The 26686-nt window shown below is 40.1% G+C and overlaps 1 protein-coding gene across 17 annotated transcripts in view; it reads left to right on the forward strand.

The window, feature by feature from the left end:
• KLF12 (KLF transcription factor 12) overlaps positions 1 to 26686 on the forward strand; it is a 277654-nt gene that overhangs the window by 151907 nt on the left and 99061 nt on the right. For all 17 annotated transcript variants that reach the window (XM_068929636.1, XM_068929641.1, XM_068929646.1 and 14 more), the window contains 2 exons: positions 8708 to 9251; positions 24386 to 24521. In XM_068929636.1, coding sequence (XP_068785737.1) covers positions 8708 to 9251; positions 24386 to 24521 — 680 coding nt within the window. The remainder of the gene's footprint in view (positions 1 to 8707; positions 9252 to 24385; positions 24522 to 26686) is intronic.

Raw genomic sequence — 26686 nt, forward strand, 5'->3', positions numbered from 1 at the left:
AGTCCATGGGTACTTCAGTACCAGAGAGAACATGCAAAAAAGACTGAGTAATGAGTGATTAAAAAGATCCAACTGCCCAGTCTTGCATGCATTTTTCATGTCAGTTTACACAATAGTCTTGTTGAGGTATCTGGCATCGCTTGCACGAAGAGCAATGACTTGGATGTGTAAGATCAGCTTGGGAGTGTTGAGTTCCCAGGCTGATGGGAGACATCACTACGTTTCGCTCGCAGCTGCATCGTAGCTTGCAGATAGTTGAAGGGTATAAATGAAAGCTGCATGACTTGTTTGTCATGGTCCTTTTTCACTAAGACATTTATACTGTGCCCATGTGCAGAGTGGGAAAATTGCCAGATCTTGGCATACAAATTTTAACTTGTGGATCTTTAGCAAATGTTTGCTATGAATTATTCTTCTGGCATTGATTGTTTTAGGTGCAAGTTGGTTTGCTTTGAAACACTGAATGCTTCCATATTAGATCAACATAAATCTTAAAACATAATTTGAATATTTTCATCTAGAAATGTGAATATTGCTGAGTATTTTTTTCAAAAATTAGTTTCTCTAAGCCTTGCTGGTTTGGTGAACCTCTCTGCCAGCAAACATGTTTGACAGATACTTGCATAAAGTTCCCGGTATATTCCATCTTACGTCAAGTAACTACTCCAGATTGACAAAACAAAACAAAATTCATTTAAAATTTCCAACATATGTTTAGTACAATTTTTTCTTAATATTTTCTAATGTAAATGTCAAGGACTTGCATTTAATAACTCAAGTAATCTCATTTAATTCATTGTACTCTTCAACATGTAGTGTTTTCGGATGAACTAAATAGAAAGATTCTGCTTTAAAATTGGGCTAGAGAAAATAAAAAAGAATAACTTATTGGAAGTAAAAAGAGGAAGAATTAATCCAAAGATGTGAGAGAAAAACTTGTGAGAATAGCTACTAGGCTACTAAGTTGATATGTAGATTTTTTAGCATCTTGAGAATTCATAAAATAATGGTTTTTTTAATCCCTGGAATAATTTTAAATTTAAAGGAATAAGATATCTTTTTATAATATTTTACCTCTTCCCTGTAATGATTATTTAGGGATCTGCCATTTCTTCATAAATTATTCTTGAATCTAAACTACATTAATACAAGGCATATTAATTTATTATCAATGTTCCTTTTATGTTTAAAACAAATAATTTTACAAACAACATTTTACATTTGTGTTGTTCCACACCTCTGTTACATTCCTGTTTCTCTTGAAGAACAGCATCATGCTAACATGCATAAATTAGTTTATTTTAACAGATTCTTCCTTCGATAGAGCATACTGGTAACGCTATTCAAATATAAATAATACATCTGTGCTGAACACCTGGTTTTCTGAATGTATTAATGACTGTAGGCTGGAGGGGCTGGAGGTGGTAGTTTCTTTTGCCTTAAAAAAAAAAAATCATGGCAGGCCGAGTTTGAAATGCTGAGAATTTGGTTTTGGGTTCAAGAAATGTATCATGTTTACGTTTAATGCACCAGATCGTACAGGGACTGATTAGTTTCTTGGGCTCTTGAAGGAAGTAGTCAGCTGTTTTCTCCTTCAGTGCCATTGGAGAAATCCTTTGGTAAATCTTCTGTCAGTTTTGGGAAGAGAGAATAAAATAATAAGTAACTTAACGCTTACACTGTCTTTGGAAAAGTATTATTTAAAAATAAGTCATTTCATGCTGAATGTATTTGTGCTCATTGCTAAACGTGTTTAAAAATTAATGCTATTTGTATAGGGATCTCTTTTCCTTTCTACGTGCATTTCACAGTTCCTAGTTGGAGCTGTTGCAAAAGGTTGCTGCATATACAATTTTTTTTTTTTTTTTGAGCAGTTGTGGAATACCTCCTCAAGCAGTACCATCATACCATAGCGTGACTATTCAGGAAAAGTTAAAAGAGTGTTTTTACAGCCTTGGAAATTTGAATTTTGCTTGTCTGTTTATGAATGGTTGGTTTGAATTCTGTCTCCCTGGTTCACAGTCACTCCATTTTACTTTACATCTTTTTCTATAGGTACTATAGATTTAAAAACACTCTTCAAACAAGGGTCATGTGCACCTAATGCCATATACTGGCTTTCTTTTGCCTCTTCAGAACTACAATAAGAATAGAAATTTTATTTTTAGACATTGAGAGTCGGAAATATCCGCTTTGAAATTAAACATCCAAGTATTATGCTGAGATAATGATATATTAAGTGAATCACGAGTACTTTAAAGTGGGTATCTTTCAGTCTTTCCTGTTGAATCAGTTCCAGTTTGTATATATGCATTTTCTATGAACCCTTATTTATTTTAATAACCTCTGGAGTCTCCCCTCCATCTCTCTTAGTGCCAACTGATGTTTTTTAGAAAATCCTCAATGGGAGTTGTTGTAGTAGAGTCTAACTCGATCTTATTTGGGAGTGCAATCTCTTGGGGATATCTTTTTACATTGGAGCACAAATTTCACCTTGACCCTGAGCAACCATTTCTTGAAAACTAATTGTAAGCCACTTCTTAGTTTGTGCTTCCAGTAAAAAGCAAAAAGATCCAGCTGTCTTATGTTTTGCTCTCTTCTTTAACGTGACCTCTTGCATTTGTCTAATGAATCCCAACTGAATGGTTCTGTCAGCCCGGGAAGAGTTGAAGCAGCAGCCTCAAGCAAAAAGACACAAATGCATGTTCACTTGGTGCTTTTGCATTTGGAAACAAAATTTCAAATATTTTGCTCAATTTTAGTTTTCACCTGTCTGCGTATTTGCCTTTCTGATTTTACATAGCTGCCTGTCACCTCTCATACACTAGCATACCCCTCATACAAATTACTAATGATGATTGCATCTCAAAGTGAGTGGAATTGAGTGTCAGACATGTTGTTTTCAGGAGGGATAGCAGAGTGTTTGAAGTAGAGGTTGTTTAGTTCATTTTTGCAGGTTGTATTACTTCTCTCTTCTTCAGATGGATTGGTTTTGGAGTATTTTGTTCGGTTTGGTTGACACGGAGATTTTTGGGTAGAGGTTTATGAGTGTTGTGAATGTAATTTCTCATGACAGGAAGGTGTTTTCAAAGACTTCTCTTCTGCTAATGTTAAAGAGAATGCTAACTCCTGGATTATTTAACATAAAACAAAAAAACTTCAGTGCACAAGAAATTCTGAGTAAAAGGCTGGGAACTGGGCCTCTTTGGGCCATAATGTGCAGGGCTATTTGAAGTGCCTAAGCTACTGCTTTACCCACACGCTGGGTACCAGCCTTTCCTGCTCTGCAAGTGCCTCATCTGGGGCATGACAGGATGAAAACTAATACGGGAAGATAGTCTTTGTGGCAGCCTGTTGCAGAATTATAGGCAGTGTGGAGGTTCAGGGGGGTGAGCTTTCTGCCCATATCTACAGGAAAGATTAGGAAAATACTCAACTGTAATTATAAAAAAGCAGAGAAGGTGAACATGCACTTTAAACCCAATCCGCCTGAAAGCAGCTTTTGTGGCATTAGAGTTTCAAACATATCTTACGTCTTATCTGGAGGCAACATTATTTATGCTATAGCAAGTGCTCTTTGTCATTTCAAACCTAGCGTGTGTTTCTTTTTTCTGTGAAGTGCTGGAAAATCTGTAATCCACAATATTCTTGGTTGGTTAGATTTCACCCCCCAAACGTGATAATCAGAGCTGAAAGCTGTTCTAGCTAGATGCAGTTGTGTGCTGACTGCCCAGCAGACTGCATAATTGCACTGCTGAGCCTCATCATTGCGGTACAGCAGTGGCAACTACATGGTTAAGATTGTGATTATTTTTTCAGAAAGAATATGAGTCTTTCACTCTCCTTTAACTCTGACAAAGCAAAATCATCTTGCCTGAAACTTCTCCTGCCAGAGAAGAATGAGGTGGGGCTGCATGATGACAGCCACAAGGAGATTTTGTGTGAGCTGACTCCTTGAAGAGTTAAATGTTTTGCAATTTATTTTTTAACTTCCTATCCTCAAAGCCAGCTTATTTTATGACTGCTAAATTTAGTCTATTTGGTTTCCGTCATCAAGGACAGCTTTTCTGGTATGCTTTCTTAAAAATTATTTGACCTTGACAGAATGCTGCCAGGAAGAAAGAACAGTTTAAAAGCTGACAGCTGATTGTTGGAGGTTTGTAAACTTCACTAAGGCATACAGTGAAGCTTAGTAACCTGTGGAGATCCATGAACTATAAGGCATCAGGATGAGTTGCTTTAAAAAAAAAAAAAAAACACCCTTTGATATTGCACTAATTTTAACCTGTTATGTAGAAATTATAAGCTCTTTGTGGCTTAATTATGGATGCGAAAGAATGTTGCTATTAAGGGAGCATTGTCAAGGGTGGGATGATGGAGTGGAAAGGAGTTTAATAACCCCTATAGTAAACATATAGCTTATAGTAAATATTAGGCTATAATAAGAGGAGAATAGAGTTCAGGAACCTGGAAAGATTTAGTAGAACTCTGCAGGAGAGAATGATCATCCAGCAGATAACACAGTGTCACTCATAAATGTGCCATGCTTTGCCAAAGATCTTTTGGTTCATTGTGTGGTTGGTTGATTCTTTTCCCATAAAGAATGGGGAAGCAGGAAATAAGGAATTCTTTTTTTACACGGCTAAAAAGCCCCTATGCGAATAGGGAAATCATATGTCCTGTTTCTGACAGGAGTTCATTAACGGCAAGCTAATGAAATGGAGCACTATCGAGAATACATCTTTAAAGGACAGACACAAAAAATATGAGCCAAGAACACTAACTAGTAGGGGCTACAGCTTTATCAATAAACCTTTTCTAGTAGGGAACCATCCTAAAAGTGCCTTCCAGTTCTGTTCCAGCCTAGACCTCAACTGATGAGGAACGGCCCAGGTCTGCAAGTGTAAGGACACGAGGGCAGCTGGTGCAGATGCATTGTTGAGATTTGCCTCGAAGTCCCGGCTGGAGCCATTCCTCTCCTTCATACCAGAGGGAAGGAGCAATGAGATGAGGGAAGCTGCATGGTGTACGAAGCTGTACCCTCATGCTGTATTTCCATGGTCTGGGCTAGTACCCAAGCAGCCTGCTAGTTTACAGGGACCTCCAGCTGAACCCTTTCTAACCCACCAACCTCACTGGAAGCTGCCAAACACTCAGTAATAGAATTTAGACCCCGAAGGCAAAAGGAAGGTCGAAAAACCAACACAACCATTTTTGGGCAGCTAGATGGGGAAAATCTGTTTCAGACCCCAAAGCTAGCAATCAGCTGAGCCCACGCCACCACAAAAAGCCCAGTTCATTCAATAAGGATGGAAAGGCAGGAATAGGGAAAAAAAAAAACCAACTTGTTTTTCATTCAGTTGACTTTATGAGAAAGAATGGCTGAAAGTATACCAGTGAGTGTCCCAGAGATGGCATTGTCATCCTCTGAATTAGAAAATAAGTGGTTCTGTTAAATAAAATTAACAGCAACATTCATTGTCCAGGGAAATGAACAGTTAATTCTCACTTAACACGTTAGGGAGATGCTAAGTAATGTACTGAGAATTTAGCCATCGCTTTTGGATTAGTTCATATTCTTGGTCAGACAAGTTCCTTCTTCTAAGTTAGCAGTCAATGGTGGAAGAGGTTTGTTTATGCCATGCATTTCTAGAAAATAGTGCGAATTTATTGTTTAGCGTTTTTATGCAAATACAATTTAAATAGAGCTTTGGCAGCTTGAATTAAAATCTGAGATTTTGGAGAAACACTTATACTAGTAGGTTGTTGTTAAGCAGTGAGTTATTGGTGTAGATCTCTCCAGTCACCACCACCAGAACAAAATATAGCACTTCTCTGTATACAATTTTTATCTTAGGTTCAGGATGTACAGAGCAATTCTGATATGGATCCTGCTGTCTTTTGTTACGTTGGCTAAAATCATCCCATGTTGATCCATGTGCCCAGTCTCGGAAGTGTCCCAGAATTCATAAAGCTCTTGGGAGCAGTTTGGCTGGCCTGATGTGAGTGCATTTGGTGTACCAAATTCCCACTGCCTGGGAGCACTTCAGGATGCCAGGACATATCCCCTAAAGAGCAACGGAGCACAGCGACTGCTGGATAGTCCTTCAGCTTGCATATCAATGAGCCATGCTGCTGAAGCTGGTATCGTTGGGTCAATCTGAAATCTGCCCCTGGCACCCAGGAGAAGTTTAGGAGTTCATCAACATGTGCAGAGTTTCCTCCATGGCATGTTCATCTGCCCTGTGGATAGAGCTGGCAATTTGTACAGCTTCTAGATGACCCTCTGGTGTATCCTTGCCCAGCCCTGTGTGTAAGGGGAGACCAGGGCTCTCTTGTCTGTGAGTGGATCCCATCTATCTCCCTTCCCTCACTGGACTAAGATACAAGAAGTTGCCTTTGGCCATATGAACGTTTTAGTATACCTTCACTCTTATCACCCGTCCATTAAGTTAAGCAGAACTGGTATGTTGCCCTTAGCATGTAGAAGACCTCTGTCATCTACTGTCAATATTTGAAAAAGGAACTACTTGTGCCATTTATATTTATGGTTTTGTGTTCACCATTGCACGTATGATATGTCTAACGCAGAATCTCATTACTGACAAAGGTCAGGATAAGGTGTTTCAGAGGAGGTTATAAGAAATCATCACTGGCAATTACAGGGCTTTTTATCTTGCTGAAGAGTAGATTTTCCAAACCTTGTAACTCACTGCTTGTTTATGTGCTTTGAAAAGTGACTTACTCTTTACTGTATGTTCTTTTTTGGCAATAGAATTTCCCATTATCTGCATAGAGGAATTTCTGCTTTTATTGTTTGTATTACAGCAGAACAGCGGGGTCTAGGGACCAGATGAATTGAGGCCCCTTTGTTGAAGTTGACTTGTATATGAATAGAGCAAGAGACTCACTGTCCCAGAGATGTTCTTATTTTCAAGTGGAGGAAAGGGTCAGACCAAAGAACAAGTCTAAATCGGCTGAATGGATGGGATCTACTAGAATATCCTGTCTTTGAGCATGTCAGGGATAATAGCCACTTAGGGTGTTATTACTACAATTTTTAATGTTAGTGTTTCTGTTTTCCTTTTGCAGTAGAACTCTGGTGATGAAATTTGGCTCTGACTCAAAACCAGAACGAGTCTCAATGAAAATATTTAACATAGTTAATTATAAAAATCCTAAAGTGATTTCACAGGTTGTTTGATTGCTAGCCTACTCAGAATAGAGGACTTCAAATATTTCTGGGGTAAATTTTTCATAAGTATTTTGAGACATTTAGTAAGCTCTATAATCTGGAGATTATGGGAATCTATTTAGAGGTGTTCAGATGCAGTAAAAGAAATAAAAAGATAATTTGTTACGTCTGGGTATGGAAGAGCTGTATTGGGTTAAGTGAGGTCTGAAGTAGCTTTCCAATTGTTTTTTAACCAAGTTGGTTTTTAAGACTACAATACAGAATCAGAATTTGCTTCTAATGATAAGCTGCTCATAGAGAACATTGTTGCAATTCAGTGCCACCGAAGTATTTAGCTGAGTAGCTGAAAGGTGTACTTTGTAGTATTGCCAAGTTATAAATAGGTATTTTTTTCCTTGCTCTTCTTATTGAAAATTACTTGAAAAAACATTTTTAAACAGTAGTTATTAATTGTGTACTGTTAAAAAGGAAAGATGTCAAATGGGCTTCTCCAGGGATCTATCTTTGGCCTAGCATTATTCAGAAATTCTTTTAACAGCTTTGATGTTTGAAATAAGAAGTAAAGTTATAAAAATAGCAGACGACACCAGTCTAGAGTAAATTACTTTAGACCAACTTTGAAAGAGTTGGTCTAAAGCAAAAAATCATGTTGAGAATTTGGGAGAAATGTTCATAAAATGAAAAAATTGAAATTATAACACTGTCAAAGGAAGCCTAATAGGCTAATCCAGAATATGAAATAGCTGGAGCCATTAGTATGTGTAACAGGTTAACCATATAGATGTGGGATCATATGCTGATCTGCAAAGTCATTATCAGTAACTAGATAAAATGCAAAAAGTCACACTTTTATTAAACATGTGCTCTTTTCAGTACTAGAGAAGTGTGTTTAGGGTAAAGCATCACCTTCTGAAAGCATGCATGGACAAAATTACAAAGACTGCTGCAAAGAGCAAACGAGCGCTAGGACTTACTTTTTTAAAGCTGGCTTAACAGTGAAAAGATGAAGGAAAGTCTGCTTAATCTAGAAGAAGAAAGATAAGTAGGGTGACAGTACAGTCTTCAAGCATGTGGAGAGCTGTTAGAAAGACAACGGTGACCGATTTTTCTTCATGTCCGTTGGAGGTCACACAAGAGAGTAACTATTAAGGTTAGATATTAGAAAAAATATCCTGTAAGTATAAAGAGTGGTTACCTGAGGAGATGTAAAAATTTGTGCTACTGAATAGTCTAGAGGAAACCTGAGCTGGGTGTTATTGTATAGTTAATCCTGCCACCCTCCCAGAAGAGGGAATAGAACACTTTTTTTAATAGTCTAGTAAAACTGTACGTGTCTGTGATTTGTATCATGATTTGTCCTTTAAACTATGAACTGACAAAAGAAGCAGGAAAAGAAATCCTGTGGCTTTCAGAACCAAATTGCATGATAAGTGTGTGTTAGCAGTTGTGTGTGTAGGTAATCTTTAGTCACATATGTAACTAAACATGTTTTCCTTTGTCCTTCCCCAACAGTCTCCAAACATCCACAACTACCCAGATATGGAAGCTGTACCCTTGTTGCTAAATAACATGAAGGCAGACCCCCCAGAGGATTCATTATCTACAGACCATTTCCAAACACAGACTGAACCAGTGGACTTGTCAATAAACAAAGCCAGGTCGTCCCCTACAGCAGCTTCATCTTCACCGGTTTCCATAACAGCATCAGCCTCCTCCCCATCTTCTACTTCTACTTCTTCTTCTTCTAGTCGGCCAGCTTCATCACCCACAGTAATAACATCTGTGTCTTCAGCAGCATCTGTACCATCAGTATTAACTCCAGGACCTCTTGTGGCCTCTGCATCCGGTGTTGGAGGCCAGCAGTTTTTGCACATCATCCATCCAGTACCACCTTCAAGCCCCATGAACTTACAGTCCAACAAAATGAGTCACGTGCACCGTATACCAGTGGTGGTACAGTCAGTACCTGTTGTCTATACAGCTGTGAGATCACCTGGGAATATGAACAACACTATAGTAGTACCACTGTTGGAGGATGGGAGAAGCCACATCAAAGGTAAGATGGAACTGGTTTTATGTATCTTTAGTGTCTCTAAACCGTTCTTGTATGAAGAAATTGTAACGACCTTGTAACACTCTTAGTTTGCAAACTTCTTATTTCATTTGCTGAAAAGACATCTAACTTCCACTGTTGGGAGTAACGTTTGCAAATCTTATCCAGGATGCTCTTTGGGGAAAAAAAAAAAAAAAGATTGTGGTCAGCAGGGGTTGGATGCTCAGACAATTCAGGGCAAGTCATCCTGAGATGAGCAGATCATTCCCAGAAGCTGAAAAAATAGGACACAATAATGATAATACGTAAAAGTTCATAGGTGAACATGGAAAACTCACCAGGTGATACAGATCTCAAAAGACGAGACATGGTAAGGGAAGAGGGAGTCAGAGAAATGGATTCCATGCAAAAGGAAATATTTGCTGGGCTTTCGGAACCTGAGGAGGAAAGGTTTTCTGAACAAAGAGCGGTAGCAGATGTACAGAGCTAGGTTTCATTAAACTCAAGAAGTGGCAGTGCAATGTTTTGAATTAAGTTACTTCCAGATTAAACAGCAGAAGGGAAGGTGTATATGGTAGGAATGAGTTTTGCAGACACAGAACCTGAAAGGCCATGGAAGAAGTGTGAAGGCAGGCAGAAAGTACATGCCAGAAGGACAGATACACTCTTGGGGAGGTGTCCAAAGAATACAGTAAAGGGGAGCTGGATAGCAAGAAAAAGTGAGAAAGTATTAAGTATATTAGCTACCAAGGGAGCAAAAAATGGTTAGAGATGGTGACATGATGGGTGGAGGAGGAAAAGAGAAAACAGATGTGCCCAGATACTTTGAAAAGTGCTGCTTTATAAAGGAGACATTGATGAAAGTGGTGGGAACATGAGGTGGAGGTTCTTTGTGTATGGATGAATAGAGTACAGCTAATTCTCCCCCAAAATGAGGTACTGCTGGTGAGAAGGGAGGATACTAACAGATAATCTCGCTTTCAGGTCTTATGAGGCTAAAATGTCTTATGAGGCTAAATGTCTAAAATGTGCACATCTCTTGTGTGCCTAATTGCATAATGAACAGTTCTCTACAACTAAAAGATCTTTTTTCTTCAACTCTCATGTCTGATTTTGTTGTACTGGTGACTGTATTCAACTACAGTGATGAGTCATTCTGATGTTTAATAGCATCATGTTGTCCATAAATCCTTGGTTGCCCCCCTCCCATTCCCTTGGTGCCCTAGCTTGAGTATGGAATGTGTCCTCCTGACAGGCTTAAACCATAGGAAACTAACTGACAGCATATCTGGTTTTTGTTTTCAGTGTGGAAGTGATGCTTTAAGACATTTTATTACACTTTACACAGTGACATAATTTTAGGACCTTGTGCCATTACCTTAAAAATTATAAATGAAAGCAGTATGGTGCACCATGTTTTTTGAAGAAAAAAATGTTTTGATTTGTATTTTGGTTTTGGAGCTTTGAGCTGCACCTGACCTTGAGCTCATCCGGAATTTTTCCTGTTTATTTTCTTTTCAAAGGTGCTAGCTGGCTGTGGTAATGGTCTCCTCTATGGGAAGTACCTCCTGAGCTTGCAAAACTAGAAATTCACTACCCTAGTTTCATCAACAAAATTCCAGAATTTAATGTGCTGTAGGGATTTCAGCCCACGAGCTTCAGACTTCCCGAGCTGCCCTGACAATCTCTCCTTTGTGCTATTATTGGCAGAGATCATTAACCAGCCCTGCTGCACCTATTAATGTACAGCTAAAGAAAAAGAAGGGATTAAGCTTTCTTTTAATTTTTTTTCTCCTCAGTTGTACCCATTTTGCTGTTGCTAATTCTTTTGATGTAAATGTTCAGATTAATTTGAATAAATATAATAGGAGAATAATGGGCAAAAATTCACTCTAGATATTCATCTTTTTTGGCTTTTATTGGCATGTACTTGTTCAATATAAAAGAGTATAAATAATAAAATACAATGATGTTGCATAAATTAACTGATTAAATGCATTTCATACATGCACAAGCTAACTTCCATTCAGCGATCAGCTTTTTTACTGAAAACAAGAAATAAATATACTTGGATGGTAACAGTACACTACTGTCAAATTGAATTGATTGCTAATCCTCTAGCCAGCTGAAGGATTCAAAATTATCTGAAGTCACTACTTTCAACTTCTTTGTGAATGTTGATCATTTTCAGAAAGGAGAAAATAAGCATGCTGAGACACAGTTAATCCACAGTATCAGCAACATTTGTCCTGTAATCTCTGTATTATTTCTGCTTTGGATCTAAGTCAAAGACCATATTAATGATCTAAGGGTGTGACTGGGAAGCACGTAAGGTTATACTTTACATTAGCCTCTCTCTAAGTCCATTTGAATTGAATGAAACTTAGGTGCTTTCCTAAACAGAGATACTTTCAGTGCTAAAATTAGCCAGACTATGTCAGACCAAAGTTCAGGCCTGTTTCTTGATACTTCCAGGTACTTAGGGAAGAGTATAAGAAATAGGATGTATATAGAGAGATTTTCCCTGTTACTCCTTCCCCTCTCCCAGTTTTATCTTCCTCATACTGAATTTTCTTCTTCCTTCAAGGTTTGAGTACAGACATTTTATTACAGAAACTTCTTCTCAGGCCACCTCCATCTCCTGCCCCCTCCCATTAGGGGAGCCCAGTCCATCCCAGGAACCGTACAATCCACCTTCCTTCTCTACAGCAAAATTGTCCTCCTAACCTCTGCTTTCTAGAGAGTTCAAGCAAATACTTTTTTCATTATCTGTTTGAATTCTCTTTTTCCCTTCAGGACAAGGGATCATTATCTCCTCCTCTATTTTCCCTCTCGTCTTCTTTTTCTCCACTTTTCTGGTCCTTCTCACCTTGCTGACTATTCTTTGAGTTTCAGTTTTAGTAGCTCTGCTTCATATCTCCCTCCATATCTATTAATATTTCTAACCTGTCCTGTTATCTCCTTCTCTGCCACGACACTTCCTTCTCTGTGGCATCGTTCATGCTGTTGCTTCCAGCCACACCTTCTTTCAGATGAGTCTCAGATCTGCTTTTTTGCCTCCAAACGTCTTGCTCGTTTCTGCTCTCTGCCCTGCCTTCTCTCTCATATATTTCACTTGGAAACTTTCCCATTAAACCGAACCCTTTCTGCAGCACTGAAAACCAGATGAGTTTGCAAAGAATTAACCTCTGTATCCGTGAGCTCTGGCAATATCGCGTCAGGTCCTGTGCCCCGAGAGGGGCATCAGGAACCCTTAGTACCATGCCATAAAAGCACCGTTTCGTTAGGCTGTTGCTTGTTGCAGGACAAAAACGAAAATCAGGATCAAAGCAGTTGAGCCGCTTATTAACAACACATAACTCGCCAGTAATCTCTAAGCTGTACATTCAGGATACAACACTAGACATTTATAAATTGTTACTGAACACCTACAAATTTTTAAACAACTTTCTATAACTAGACCCGAGCGATTACTCTGACCGTTACATGCACAGCCCACATGTCTCTCACTCTGCAGGTGCTCCCCCAGGGCAGAGGCAGCTGCTCCTGCTGCGGGTGCCCCTCCACTGCTCCCAACCCTCCTGGACCCCAGTGCGTTAAAATCCCATGAAAAACTCTTCCCCCTCCTCCTTTCTCCCTGTTCAGCAATGGTGTGTATTGCTAAAAGGTATAATTAGAGGCACAGCAGGTAGCAACATGTATAGGTAAGGCTGCCTGACAGTTTCCATTAAAATTCTGTCTTTAGTTGCTCAAAGTCTGTCTATATGTTAACCATTTAGGCTTTTTTTCCATGCAACATGTATGCCTCAGGCCAATTCTTTCTTTTTCTTTTTTTCTTGAAACTTTCCTTAAAAAAAAAAAAAGTGTTCCGTTCTTCCGGCGACTGGGAGTAGAGAAAAATGTAGCATTTTCCATGTGGAAAAATTTATTTCAACTTTTTTTGGTGCAAAACTCTAGAACCTCTCTGCTTTTGTGCCATGAACCTCAAGTTCAGTTTGGACTGTTGTCTTTTTTTTAATCTTCATAAGCATTTGCAGAAATGTGGCCACCGTTGGAGCTCTGCAAAAACTCTGAGTCCCCTTAAGAGGAGGGAAATAAGGGGTAAAGGATAAAAATCCTGCATGGGGAAAGGCAATGAGAAGCTCTCGTGGGAAGTAGGAACAGGCTGGTGGGCAGCTGGGAGACAGGCAAGGGTAAACACAGGATGAAAGGGAAGCGGGAGAAGGGCAGAAGTCATGAGAAGGGTTTGGATGTGTGGACACATTCAGGAGGAAAGGTGGGAAAGGAAAGGAGGCAGAAACGGCAAATAGCAAGAGTGTGACAATAGAAAGGTAGGAAAGAGATAGAGGCAGAATTTGTGATGAGGTAAAGGAGAGGCTCAGATAGATGGGCGCAAAATGGCCTGGCTTGGTAGGAACATGTTCCCCTGTTAGCTCTGGTCCCGTTATCCTGTGTCTTTCCCTTGCCTTATTTTTAAATGAGATCCGTGAATACTACTGGCAAATCATGTCCCTCTAGCGGCAGATTTTGTCAAAGATAATACCCTTAATAGTTGTTCTCTGTAGCTTGGAAGAGATCCTCTATTAACTGAAGGGCGTTTTAGAAACTCCTCCCTGATGATGGCACACCAAGGACTTGTGCAACTTTAATATTTCTCTTTTTTGGAGGTTTGGCTTTTCTTTCAGTATTACAGGTTTTTAAGTTTTCGGAAAATAAAAGTAGCTGCAAAATCAGGCATTCAGAACTTTACAGATCGAAATTTGCCAGTTGAATTTCAGTTTGCTGCCACCTATAACAACATTGTCACGGATTATTTTCGTGTTACCCTGTTTGCACGTTTACCCAGCAGAAATGCCTGGATTGCATCTTTTTACAGCTTATGCATTCCATACTTCTAATTGTTGATATATTAATGAGTTGTAAATGCAGTACTCCTTGCTACAGACATTGCTGAGACTTAAATCGGATTGTACTACTAGATTAAGTTATCCACAGCCATAGTTTTAAAACGTAGCTTCTTATTTCTGCCTACTGTAATGCCTATGTATTCCGTACAAGTAAATGTAATTTGTACTACAGAGCTAGAAATCAAAGAACCATTCCATATGTTTAAAGATCAGATTTTATGGTCTGTTTGTATAAATTATGTTATGGAAGAAAGGCTTAATTAAAATCACTGCTGTTGCCTTTTCATTTCATGTGAAATAATTAGCCTTTCTACATTTTAGTAAGTTGTTGTTTTGGATTCAAATTCCATTGGGGTGGAGAGTTTCTAGTTCAGCTGTAATATTTGGCTGCTGCACACAAAGATCTTTTGAGGCTGTGCATGTTCCAGCCTGTCTACTTACCCCCCAAAATGTTTGTAAGTTGATTCCTCTCCCTCTGTCCCTCAGTTTGTCTGGAAGAAATACGAGTGGTTCTTGGAAAGGAGAAACAGCTTGGCAACAACCAGCCAGGAGGAGAAACATACAGAGGAGAGGCTTGTGTTTGGGGTGGAAGCTGTGTTACTAGAGATGGTTCTTGTATTTAAGGACTAGTATAAGTAGTATTTCTTACCAGAATGGAGAGTTAAAATACAGGTTGGAGATGCTTTGCTTCTTGAAATTGAGAAGGAATTCATTTATTTTATCCCTGACTCGGGTTTGACTTGGACCAACCTATTGGAAACTTTCTGGTGTCTAAAATATCTCTAGACTGTTGAAATGCGATAGTTGCAATCTCTTACTATTTTGTAGTGACTACGTAGTATTTTATTTAATATTTAATATATTCTGTCCTTATCCGTGCAGTCTCTTCACCTCTATATTTTTACACGCACCTATTCTTATTACAAGTTTGTGGCAAATTATTTGCCTTGAGAAATGATTTTAAATATTGCCTTTAATTTGATCATAACAATTAATATTCTCTGGTAGATTAGTTACAGTGTGTGTTCAGTGCCACTTCCCATTCCCTGCGAACCACAGCTATGCTCGGTGCAGTTAACTGCTGTAGCCATATAGTCCCATAAAATCACAATAAAATCTGAAAACTGTGGAGTATGGGTAATCTTGCTATAAATTGTAATAAAAATTACCCCTGTAGACTCTATATTCTGACCATTAAGTTCATGGATATTGCTGCTTTGTACATAAAGTTTTATGAAATAAATCGACCAATTCTGCTGCCCCTACCAGGCACCAAGCTATTTCGATTGAAAATCTGATAGGTGAGCTCAAAGCGTTTTCCAAAGCATAAAGTGCTTATAATGAACTTTAAATGAGAAGAAAAATGCCGTATATGTGCTTCATATAGTAAGTACCTGCTTACGAGGAGAAAATCATAAACGCCATAATTCCCACAATGAGTACATTTGTTATGTCTGTAAAGCAAGGATTTGGTTTCCTAAAACAGCTGTCTAAAGTACATTAAGTAAACCTGAGTACAATACCTAATCTCAGGGGACTCCCTTTGAAATAGTTCGTGTACGTTTGTCTCTGGAAGTGTTGCTTCTACTGCTAAAAGTACAGAATAGCGCCTGTGACATTCTCCTTTGGTGTTTTCCTATCTTAGGTACTCAGCGTTGGGCTCCTGCTCTCTGTGGAGCTGTCAAGAAGGGGGATATTCAGAAATGGGTAGGAGTAGGTGGTTGTCTGCTGAGTGAAATCTTTTTGCTTCACATGGCCAGAGATCTGACAGCTCACTCCACACCACCAAATAGTACATAATGATATTCACTGGCTTTTTTCCCCCCGTCAATATACCGCTCTGTGTGCTCCTTCCAGCCAGGACAGGCTGTTGCAGGCTCGCGGGCATCCTTGTTCCTCTATGACGTTCTGCAGTCCTCATTGCAGCACCCAGTGCTGCAAGGGTGATGTCTCAAAGTGTAAGCTAAGTATGTCAGGGTGTGGTTCACTGAGCTTTGCAGATCAACATCCAAGGTTTCTCTTGGCTGTCTTTCTAAGCCTTGACCTCTGTGCCTGTGAGGGGCGTAGCAGCCAAGGGAATGCATGGTACAGAGACAGCAGTCGCGTCTAGTCTCAGTCTGGAAATAGACTTCAGGCGATGGCACGGGACTAGACTTGCACAATTCTAAAACCTGTTTTTGAAAATTAACCCAGAAAGATAGAGATGAGTCCTAGTGTCTGTATTTAGTATTTGATCCACTTGGGTTCATTTTTTTATCTAGGTATTTGAAACATGGGCATTTTAAGAAAGAATAGAAGTCACTGTTGACCAGCAGTTTCCATCTTGCAATATTTCAAGTACTCTACGTGTCAGATGCTAAATGGAGAGAGCAAAGTTATGTAGAGAGTGATATTATGCACTGCAGTGCATAATAATCTGTTCATAAGTTATTGGTTTTAAGGATGATTACTTTGTCTTCCTCTTTCCTGTTCCAAATTTGCCCATCGAGGCCCTGGTGCCAAAAATTATTTTCTTCAACCTTACAACTGGTCAGCAAGAAGTCTCTTTTGCATTAAATGTTGTGGTAGAACGCAAGTGAGGCTGCACAGTGCTGTTTGCTTTCCCCCCTCTATCAGGCACTTACTGAGATCCAGAAATTCTTGCTTCTTTCCCCCTTGTCAAATTAAGGCATGGCTGAGTCGCCTGCTGCGCAGGGCCACCCTCCTCCTCCTCCTTCCAGCAAGGCGCAGAGGTACTTGTGCGACCTCCTCTCCCACTGGCTCAGACTGGCAAAGAAGCTCCCGGAGCTGGTGCTCACATGCACCCTAAGAGCGCAAGGAGGGGACTGACATCGTCTAACCAAGGCTCTGGATGCGGAGGCACCTGTCTCTCTCCACAGACCGTATGCAAAATGTAGGGAACTTACATTTCCAGCGCAGAGGCCTGAGGTGGCTGAATATAGGGCATGAAACTCTGTTCCCTCCACTCCCTATGTCACTGTGCTCCTGATGCCCAGTGCACAGAGAGATGATGGTGGCTAATGGAAATGTACCCTTAGGTGCAGTTGAGTAACGGGGTCAGTAAGAATAACAAATTATTTTTATTGGGTTCAAACCACCTCTTTCACAGTGTTTCTAACCCTGGCAGATTATAGTGGATTCTGTTAAAGCATGGGTGCTGTATTGTTTTCATAACCCTATTTTCCAATTCTGTCATTATGGGAGTTTAGCAACAAATGTCACTTTTCTACTTTACTCTTCTCTTTCTGCCCACACACAAACACACTTGCATGTAACAACAGTACTAATGACATTCTTGTACACGTAAATTTTGGGAGTGGGTGGATATTTGATTTCCTAGTCTTAATGGGAGGTAGGGCAAAGAGACCATCATTTACAAATAGAGGTAATTTTCTTTTTATACTTAGTTACCTTTTGTATGCCATCGTGCACTGAAAGTAACTGGAGAGAAAAAGTTTCTAGGAAAGACATTTGGCAATAGCAAGCAAGACTCTAGCTTATTTGAGATACCTTAAAGCTACTAATTTCTGCGTAGTTTAAACTTCCATTGCAACAAAAATCTTTGGCTATATTTGCCGACACAAATACCTCGCTCTGGAGCGGGTCGGTGCAGTGCTGCGTTTGCGGTCCTGCAGAACAGGAGCGTTCGGAGCCGGACGCTGCTCACAGCCCCGAGGACCAGCTGTGCCGCGGTCAGCCTGATAGGTTAGTTTTGTGGCACAAGTACCTCTTCATGGGCTGCTGTCAGGAGTCGCGTGTATTTTGTGCCGTCACGGCCGCTTGCTCCGCGAGCGGCCGAGGGGGAAGCCGCTGCACGATTCAACGCAGCGCCAGAGAGGGTGGCACGGTGGAGACCCTCCTGCCCTTCGCACCATCCTTCTGGCAGCCATCCCGGTGGCAGAGACACGGGGGCCGACCTGGAGAGCAGTGTAGCAAAGAGACTGGACTGTACGCAGGTGCAGGGAGCTGAATCGGTTAGCTGGGAGCTGATGCCAGAGATAAACCTCCCCCTGCTCCACTCTAAAGGAGTCAGAGATAGTAAGGCCAGAGGGAGCAAACGGTCATCCAGGCTGACTTTGCACGTAGCACAGGCCTTGGCATTACACGCAGTGAGTCCTGTGTTGAAATATGCCACCGCTGCAGCTTTTTGTAACCCTGCACGTGGTTGACGAGTCTGAAGCTCCAGTTAAGGGATGCCAGGGATGCTTGGAAATCCTGTTACGAGCAACCGGTTTGTCTGGAGCACTTTGTTTATTTGATTAGTGTGTTGAGTATTAGGCAATCTTCAGAGAAAGCCCAGTGTGGAGTTTAATATGTGAGAAAAAAACAAATTAACTCTTAATTCCAAATTGCATATTCTCATTCACAAAGCAGAAATAGTTTGTAATCATTTTAAGAGAGCGACTAAGCATGATTCTTTTGTGACTTATCAGCAAGCCTACATGGATATATATTTACAAAGGTATTAACAGAGGGCTAATTTAATTCACAAAACTGAGGTATTAAGATAAAACATGCCAGAGGCTTCAACGTTTCATGATGCTGAAATTTTACTTTATTTCTCTATTTTCACACCAGCAAACATTGTCCCATAATGAGTCATTTGAGCGTTAGTTAACACTTCATGGCTTAGCTATAAAAAGAAGGAAAACTTAGTTTTCTCCTGCTTTTAAATATTTCCTTTGTCTTAAAACCGAGAGATCTGGATTTGTTTTAAATCAAAGATATTGTGTTAATTTGCAATTATGTCTAGTGGGTCTTAGTGAACCTAATTTTCATCCATTTTGTGAAATTTGATTTGAAAATAAAAATTAGGATGTGCTTACCAAAACCTGCCAGTGGCTATAGCAGTGTGCTGATATATGGCCATTTTCATCTGCAAGAGGGCCCAGCTTCAAACTACCTATTACAGACATCCAACTTGAGGATTTTTGATGGTGCCTGGCCTTAGCCAATCAGCTCAGAGCGCTTAAGCTGGTTCTCTCTAAATAATCTCTCTAAATAAGCAAAATGATTAGGAAGTATCAGGGAGGAGCTGCCCTCTGTATGGAGCTCAGGTCAGTTTATTGTGCCCAAATACTGATGGGAAACAGAAGACATGTAAGCATGCCTGGAGTGATTCCCAAATCAAAATTTCACATGTAGTGTGTTTGTCAATTTGTGACAAGAGCGCAGAGTTTTCCTCTTAGGACATAGCTCAGTGAAGGAGAAGGATACTCTTTACTCAGCAGTCTGGTAACTAGAGCACTCGTTCCAGAAGTGAGCGGCCGATGTGCTAGGCGCTCATCACCTGGACAGCTTTAAATCCGTGGTCCCTGCTTCCCAAGAGATGCCCCTATACAGACAGGAGGACTAGTTTAGAGAGCACAGAAGGGGAGTGACAGCCCCATTCGGTGGTCCCGTGACCTGGAAAAGTGGAACCCACATGCTTTCCCCTAGGTCCTGGAGGCTCCTCGGTCCTCTAGAGCTTGCGGGCTGTCACTCCTGGAGATTTAGCCAGTGCTCCCATACAATGGTTAATCCTGTACCATGTCAGGAGCGATGCAGCTGTGTGCCAGAAGGCCCACAGTCAGTCAGTGCTCATTAGGAACTCATTATGCTGGTTTAGATGCATTGCAGCACTTCAGAAGGGGCAATTTTGTCTCAAGAAACTGGATCAGGTATTGTCTGGCTGCCACAACCAGTGTAAATTGTAAAGCCAAAAAGCTGTTATAGTGTGCTGAGGCTGCTATTTCAACAGAAATAGCAACAAGCTTATATCCGATCCAGGTCAGTTTTTTACTGCTGGCAGCTGATAGTCGACAAATACAGTATCATTGAAGGTAGACCAAGTTCTGGAGTATTTAAAGGCTTGCATTCATCTAACGCAAGACCCTTTTGCACATTCCACCATGAGACAAGTTCAAGGAGTGAACTCACTTGTACTGCCTAACAGGAAACTCCTTTTTGATACATTTTGGCAAAGTGCCACTGAGAAATGATTGCAGATACGGGCATGTGTCAAGAGCGATCCTTTGTACTTTTTTAGTGAAAAGGATCGTTTCTTTCAGCCTTGTGCGCTTGCAGCCAACCGTTCTTAAACAATTCCACTGGCTCGCCAGGCCTTTCAGCATGTAGCTTACTTCTGTCATTCTTGTGGACTCTTTCAGTTGCACTTTTGTCCCACCAAAGCAGTCTCTAACTTGTTTCTCACCGCAGCTTCACAAAACGACTAAGTAGCTCGGTCAGACAAATCTTGCCCTCAAAGAGGAGTAGCAAGGGTGAGAAAGCCAGCTCGTTTTAAGGCAGTGGCTGATAGTTATTAACTAATTGGAGTATAAGAGTTATCTGCCTGTGATAGGAGGGGACTGGATTCAGTGACCTAGCCAGGTCCCTTCCTATCCTGTAGTCCTAAGTTCAAGGAGAAACTTGGTCATCAGAGCAAGGTACAGCACAAAGTGAGGTTAAAATGCATGGGCACATTTTGTGGACGCTCCTCCACCTTGTTTGCCTTCCATTATGTATTTGCTCTCCACCTTTCTCCTATCTCATTTGTTAAATTACCTCTTGCCTACATTTCTAAGTTCTTCCACAGATTGATGTTCATCAGGCCAATAATTACTCTAAATTCAGTGCTTATGAACCACTACTGGTATTTATAAACCTTGGTGCCAGCAGTTTGACAGTTGTTCTTAGATGTCCAAGAGAAAGTCAAAGCTGTTGACATAAGCAGGAGTCACAAACTCTGAATGTATAAAAATCCCATCCTGCAGTTTGTACTCTGTAGTAAATGGTGAGGAGGAGATATCTGTGAGGCTTTCAGCCAGTTACTTCCCCATCTGGCTCATGTGAGGGAGGGGGATATCTTTAAAAGCTATTTTTCCCTGCAGCAGCTGTAGCTGTGCTGAGAGAACAGGGCAATTTACACCAGATGGCAGAGGCTGAGTTCAGCCTCCTGGTTAGTCACCTTTGCTTCCAAATGTCTTGGCCAGCCAAGTCTACAAGTGGGAGAAGGATGGAGCCCACTGAGCTCTTTGAGCTGCTGGGTCAACGTGGAGCAAGGAGCATTCATAGGGCCAAGCTTCTCCTCAGAGACTTGTGAAAGTCGTCACTCGCTCTCCCCCAGTACTTGCAAAGTATCCCAGAGCCACAAAAGTGAAAGGGTTGTGGAGAGGCAGAGCCTGAGCAGGAGGAGAGGTTGCAAATGGAAAGGGGGAAAAAAAGGATGTGTATGTGAGCTGACATAAAAAATAATGGAATAACACCTGGATTCTCCAGTTTAATTCTCATCTTTAATTAAGTTCATTGCAAACATATAACAAAAAGTGTCCTTGAATTCCTCGCTTTTGAATTCCCCCGACAATGTATTTCTGTTTTTACCATTTCATTCGTACCATGCTCACATGCCACAACAGCTCTCAGTGCCCTCAACCATAGGCTTATAATGAGGCAAATGATGTCCACTGAACCAAATTATCGTTAGCTGCAAAAGCACAACCCGACTAACAACTCTGTGGCTAGATCTGTGATATTTTCAAGTACATTTGTCCCACCATAAGATCTAGAAATGACCTATTTTAACATACTTGAGAGTTTTCATCTTACTACATCTCATTACATTATGAGACTCATAGGAATCTCAATACTATCTGAAGTGCTGATAATCTGTAATAATAATGAAACAGTGTGTCTTATAAGGAACAAAAAAGGTAATATATTTTTATATACATTTATACCAGCTTTTTTTATATAGGTGTATTCATAGTTAAGTGATCACAACTGGTGTGTAATAACTGTATTATGAACTAAATTATTCAACCACTTTTGCGATTTTAAATTATCCTTGAGTTTAAACACAAGAAAGTTTCTGACCTACCTAATTAAAACTTTTGCCATAGTGCAAATCAGATGAAGCCACATTTAATGCTGAATATCACATACACAGCTTTTTAATTACAATTTTAATCTTCTACGCAAAAATTAGCTTTTGAAAAACCATCACCTATAGCAGCATTTAAATATTGGGTAAATATAGCATATAACTTCTTGTAACAAGATTCACTGTAACTGCAAAAGTAGTAAAATGGGTAGTAATTATCTCATATATAAAGTTTCTGTTAACAAGGCAGCATCATTTGGGATTAAGGTATCCTCGAAAATAACACTTCTTTCCAGTAGTTTTCTCTACCTCTAAATCAGCTGAACAGATTGTTCAGCTGCTTTTAAATCGAATACTAGATTATCGTTAATGTTCAGACATGCAGTGTGTACTGTCCTGTTGTGAACTGATCTGAACTGAATCAAGAGGTAGTCAGTATTACTGAAGCACCTAAACTCTGTGAATAGAAAGCTAATAGAAGTAGTACTGTGCCTCCGTGAGTGCGCTATGCTTCCTGCTGGGGTTGTTGCATTAGCTTTTTAAACTTACTGTATTTTCAATACAATAGTATTTTGTTTAGTAATTTCTTTAGCATAAGTACAAGTGCCTCTGAAGAGAAGTTATAATCAGTCATTGTTCTTTCACTCAGGAGTGGTTAACAGCTAAGATATAATTAAAATTTAAGACCAATTTTCCCCATAGGCAGCGCTCATTTGGGGAGCACTTTCTTTTCGAGAGCCCGGCTATCCATCAGTGCTACCTTTATGGCTGCACAACTCTTGGAGTATCTATATTCCTCCCATTCCTCAGTGTGACTCAGTCCCTTTTCTTGAGTCAATGAACGTGGTAACGCAAGAAACATGACAAAATGGGAGACTTAACTGTAACTTTCAGAGTTACTCTGGGAGTAGACCTGCTGAACTGTTCATTGTCTCTAAAGGGAACCTGTGATACCTGCAGTGACAGGACTCTGGTTAGCTAGAGCTGAGAGGTAATGAAAGCTATCTTTCTTGAAATGCACATTCCAAAACCCAGAAAATATCTGATCTCTGAAGCTGTGTTGTAAGAGAGCACAAACTAACAAACTGGAAAAAGTTAACTCTTTAAATAGAGTAAGCTTGGATTCATCTATTTTACCGGACCAGACAAAATAAACACGTTTGCAAACAAATCTCTTGCCTCCCTTCCCCTCCCTGCTCCTCCCTTGCAGGACCAAGTGTCTCCCCGGCTTTGCTTTCTACTCTAGCAGTTTTTAGGGTCTCCTAGCATTTACTAAATGCATGTGATTTTTGCTAGGTCAGGAGGAAAATTTCTCTCTTTGCATCACCTCTGAAGTTTGTCTCTGGGTCTGTCCCCTGACACAAGCAGCCCCCAGGTCCAGTGCGTGCTCCACGTCATGCTTGTGCTCAAATGTCCCCCTCGCTCCCTCTCTCGGTTTCCACTTGCGTCAGGGTCCCTGCACAGACTCAGTTATTCCCACAGAAGGTGCCATCCTTACTTCCCTTTGGAGGCAGAAACCAGGACAACAGGGAAGGCAGGTAGCCCTCCTTTCCCACCTTTCCTTTCCTGTCTTTTTTTCGCAACACGTACTATAGTATGTATACCGTAAACTGTGGATGGAGAAAATAATCCTGCCCTTCATCATACATTTTTTGATCTTCAGCTGCTAGTAAGACCTGAGAGTGCATGGCTTTTCCAAAACATTTGACTTAAAAGGAAGGGACTAAGTCCACCTAACATCAGTTGCTTGAAAGTTAGTTGTCTATTTGAAGTTACTTGTAGAGGCTTTGCTACATGTAATGTGGAGAGAAGCCATCTTCAGAGATTGACAGTGACGTTGCACTGAGTCAGAAGTCAAGACAACTGACCTGTTTCAGATGCCTAACTTCTAGTTGACTGAAGTTACGTGAATCCCAGCCTGATATCTCAGGATGTACTGCCAAAATCAAAGATTGTTCTTGAAATTTTGCTGTAAAATTTACTCTTAAATGTTTATTGTATTGCCTTATTGTATAAAGCAGATGTGCTCCATTCTGTCCTCTTCCCTTTCTAAGGCAGCCAGAATAATTAACTTGAGGGTAAAATGAGTTTTTGACAAATATTATATACGTAGTTTTATTTTAGTGGTTCAAGTCCGCAGAATGCATTTGTATAGTATATGTGTATTCACACATTTGCATACAGTTGAAAATGTTTCTGTGTATGTGTAGTACTACTAGATGACTTTGCAAATCCATCATCTGGTTTGTGAGGCTAGGAGAAAACTGCGCCATCCAGTATAAGCGAATAGATGTGTTGTACACCCTAATGTTGTTCTAGGACAAGATTAATTTCAGAACACTCATATTAATCCATTATATGTCTCTTTCCAGCACAAATGGACCCCCGAGGCCTATCTCCCAGACAAATTAAAAGTGACAGTGATGATGACGACCTGCCAAATGTGACCTTAGATAGCGTTAATGAAACTGGATCTACAGCGCTCTCCATAGCCAGAGCAGTACAAGAGTAAGTATCACCTTCTCAGAGCGAGATAAGTATTGGCAAGGTGTTCGCTGGCTGATGGAAACACCAGTCATCAGCTGCTCTGCAGAGGTGTCATCCCAGATGCGAGCCAGCATACCTGCTAGCATCTTTTCTTCCCTTTAGGAAGAGATTGCTGGCTCCCTCCTCTGATTCTCTTTTTATTTCTTTCTCTCCTCCCTAATTGTTAGTTGAAGTTTCAAAGTAAAGTAAGTTCTTCCCCTTTTTTTCCTTGCAAATATTGCAGCGTTTATATTTTCTGCAATGGGAGACTGTGTTAAGACTTTTCACTGAAAAATCTGAACCTTCTTCTTGACTGAAAGCAGCATCAAGAAGTTTCTTCAAGTTACTGTCAAGTAGGAACTCCCCACATTTCTCCTGAAGAATAGCATAATTGAAGGAAAATTAGTAAGGAGCTTTGAACAGTTTTTCCATTACTGTTATTTTTCTCTGTACTTTAACTTACTGGAAATACAGACAATAAGATATTAATTTAATTTCTTTATTATTTGTTTAAAAAAAGAAAAAGTTTATCAGGAGCATTAGTAATTCTGTAGATGCATAAGCTTGCCCAGTCACTGTAGCAGCTGGAAGGGAACCAACTGTGAGGTAAATAGGTATTAATATCCTCATTTTATAGGTGAGGAAAATGAAGTTATGTGTAAAGGTCACCCTGTAAGTCTGAAGTAGAGCTGGAAATAGAAGTAGAGCCTTGAGGCATTAAGCTTGTGCTAGACTCACAAAATATATTACTTCGTATGAGTGGTTCAAAATATGGACATTCTGGACACTTTATAAAAAAGGAGGGAATATAAAAAGCCATTAGACATTGTTATTATGTAACTTATTATAAATGCATTTTAAATGTTTTAACCTGATGCCTTAAAGTACTTACTGTTTTGTCTTCTCTTCCTGGCTATCAGTAGCTGAAAGCACTGATGTATCCATAACAGTGTTCTTATTTGCTGAGAGAGAACTAAGCTATATTTGAGGGGAAACTTTTTTTTTTTTTTTTTTTGCATTCGTCAGGCAGTTGGGACACATTGGATGCATTGTCTTCCTGAGCTGTTCCTTATATTACCCCTCTTCCACCTCCTCAAAAAAGAAAAAGAAGGAAGGTGTGGTATTGTGGGGGAGAGAACTTGCCATGTTGATTCTGTAGTGCAGACCCCAAGAGTTGAGAGCCCGTAGAAGCATCCAGCCGCACTGCCTCTCTAAAGCAATCTGCCTCTTGCATCTCAGGAGGAGGATGGCTTTCACCAGCCACTCATGAATCGGCCTTCTGCTCCAGCACCATCACTGTCAGCCCCAAACGCGGATTCCACATAAGCAGACAGGGAGTTCTTCATGGACAAGCCAAGGTGTTAGCTCTTACTTTAATTAGTACACTTTGGTTCTTGACTATGATAAAGGATGGAGAAGATTTTTCACTGGTGATAGCATTGCTTGATTGACAGGCTTAGCACATATTTTAAATTTGCTAGTTACAACACCAGGACCTGAAGTGCTAAGTATTTTTTTTCTCAGTTTGTACCACACATAGTAAGCCAAAAAAAAAAAAAAAGTGATTTTGCACTAAGTAGTTCTGTCTAATTAATGAGAAGAGGAGGCACAGGGAGCTAGCAAATACTTTTAATATATGACTGGCAGGCATATCTTGTTTTCTGTGATTGATATTGCTTGAACATTTAGAGAATTGGTCAAAGCATGAAAAGCTTTTTTATAATAATGCATTCCACAATTTGTGGAGGAAAACGTGCTGAATATTACTTGGCTGGCTCTGGAGTTTAAGAATTAAATTAAGAAATTTAATAATCTAACATCAACTGATCCTTGTTACAGGTTTTATTTAAACAGTAATCTGTTAGTTTATTTCAAAAGCCCCATTAGGAAAATCTAATTTGACTGTGATCTGCAATTTGTCTTTTCTTTGCTTCATTCTCAGTCACAGATACCCCACATACAGCTGCTGAGCTGAAAAGAAACATTGGCACATTATACCAACTCTGCTCAATCCGTTTCTTTCTTGATCTATAATATCATGCCTTACAGGCTTCATTCTGTATAATTTAGACATTTAGTATGTACCTTAATATTAGATGTTTAGCAAAGCAATCCACCTAAAATAAAAGCCTGCATTCGAAGTACAG

This window comes from Struthio camelus, chromosome 1, assembly GCF_040807025.1.
Source record: "Struthio camelus isolate bStrCam1 chromosome 1, bStrCam1.hap1, whole genome shotgun sequence".
Lineage (NCBI taxonomy): Eukaryota > Metazoa > Chordata > Aves > Struthioniformes > Struthionidae > Struthio > Struthio camelus.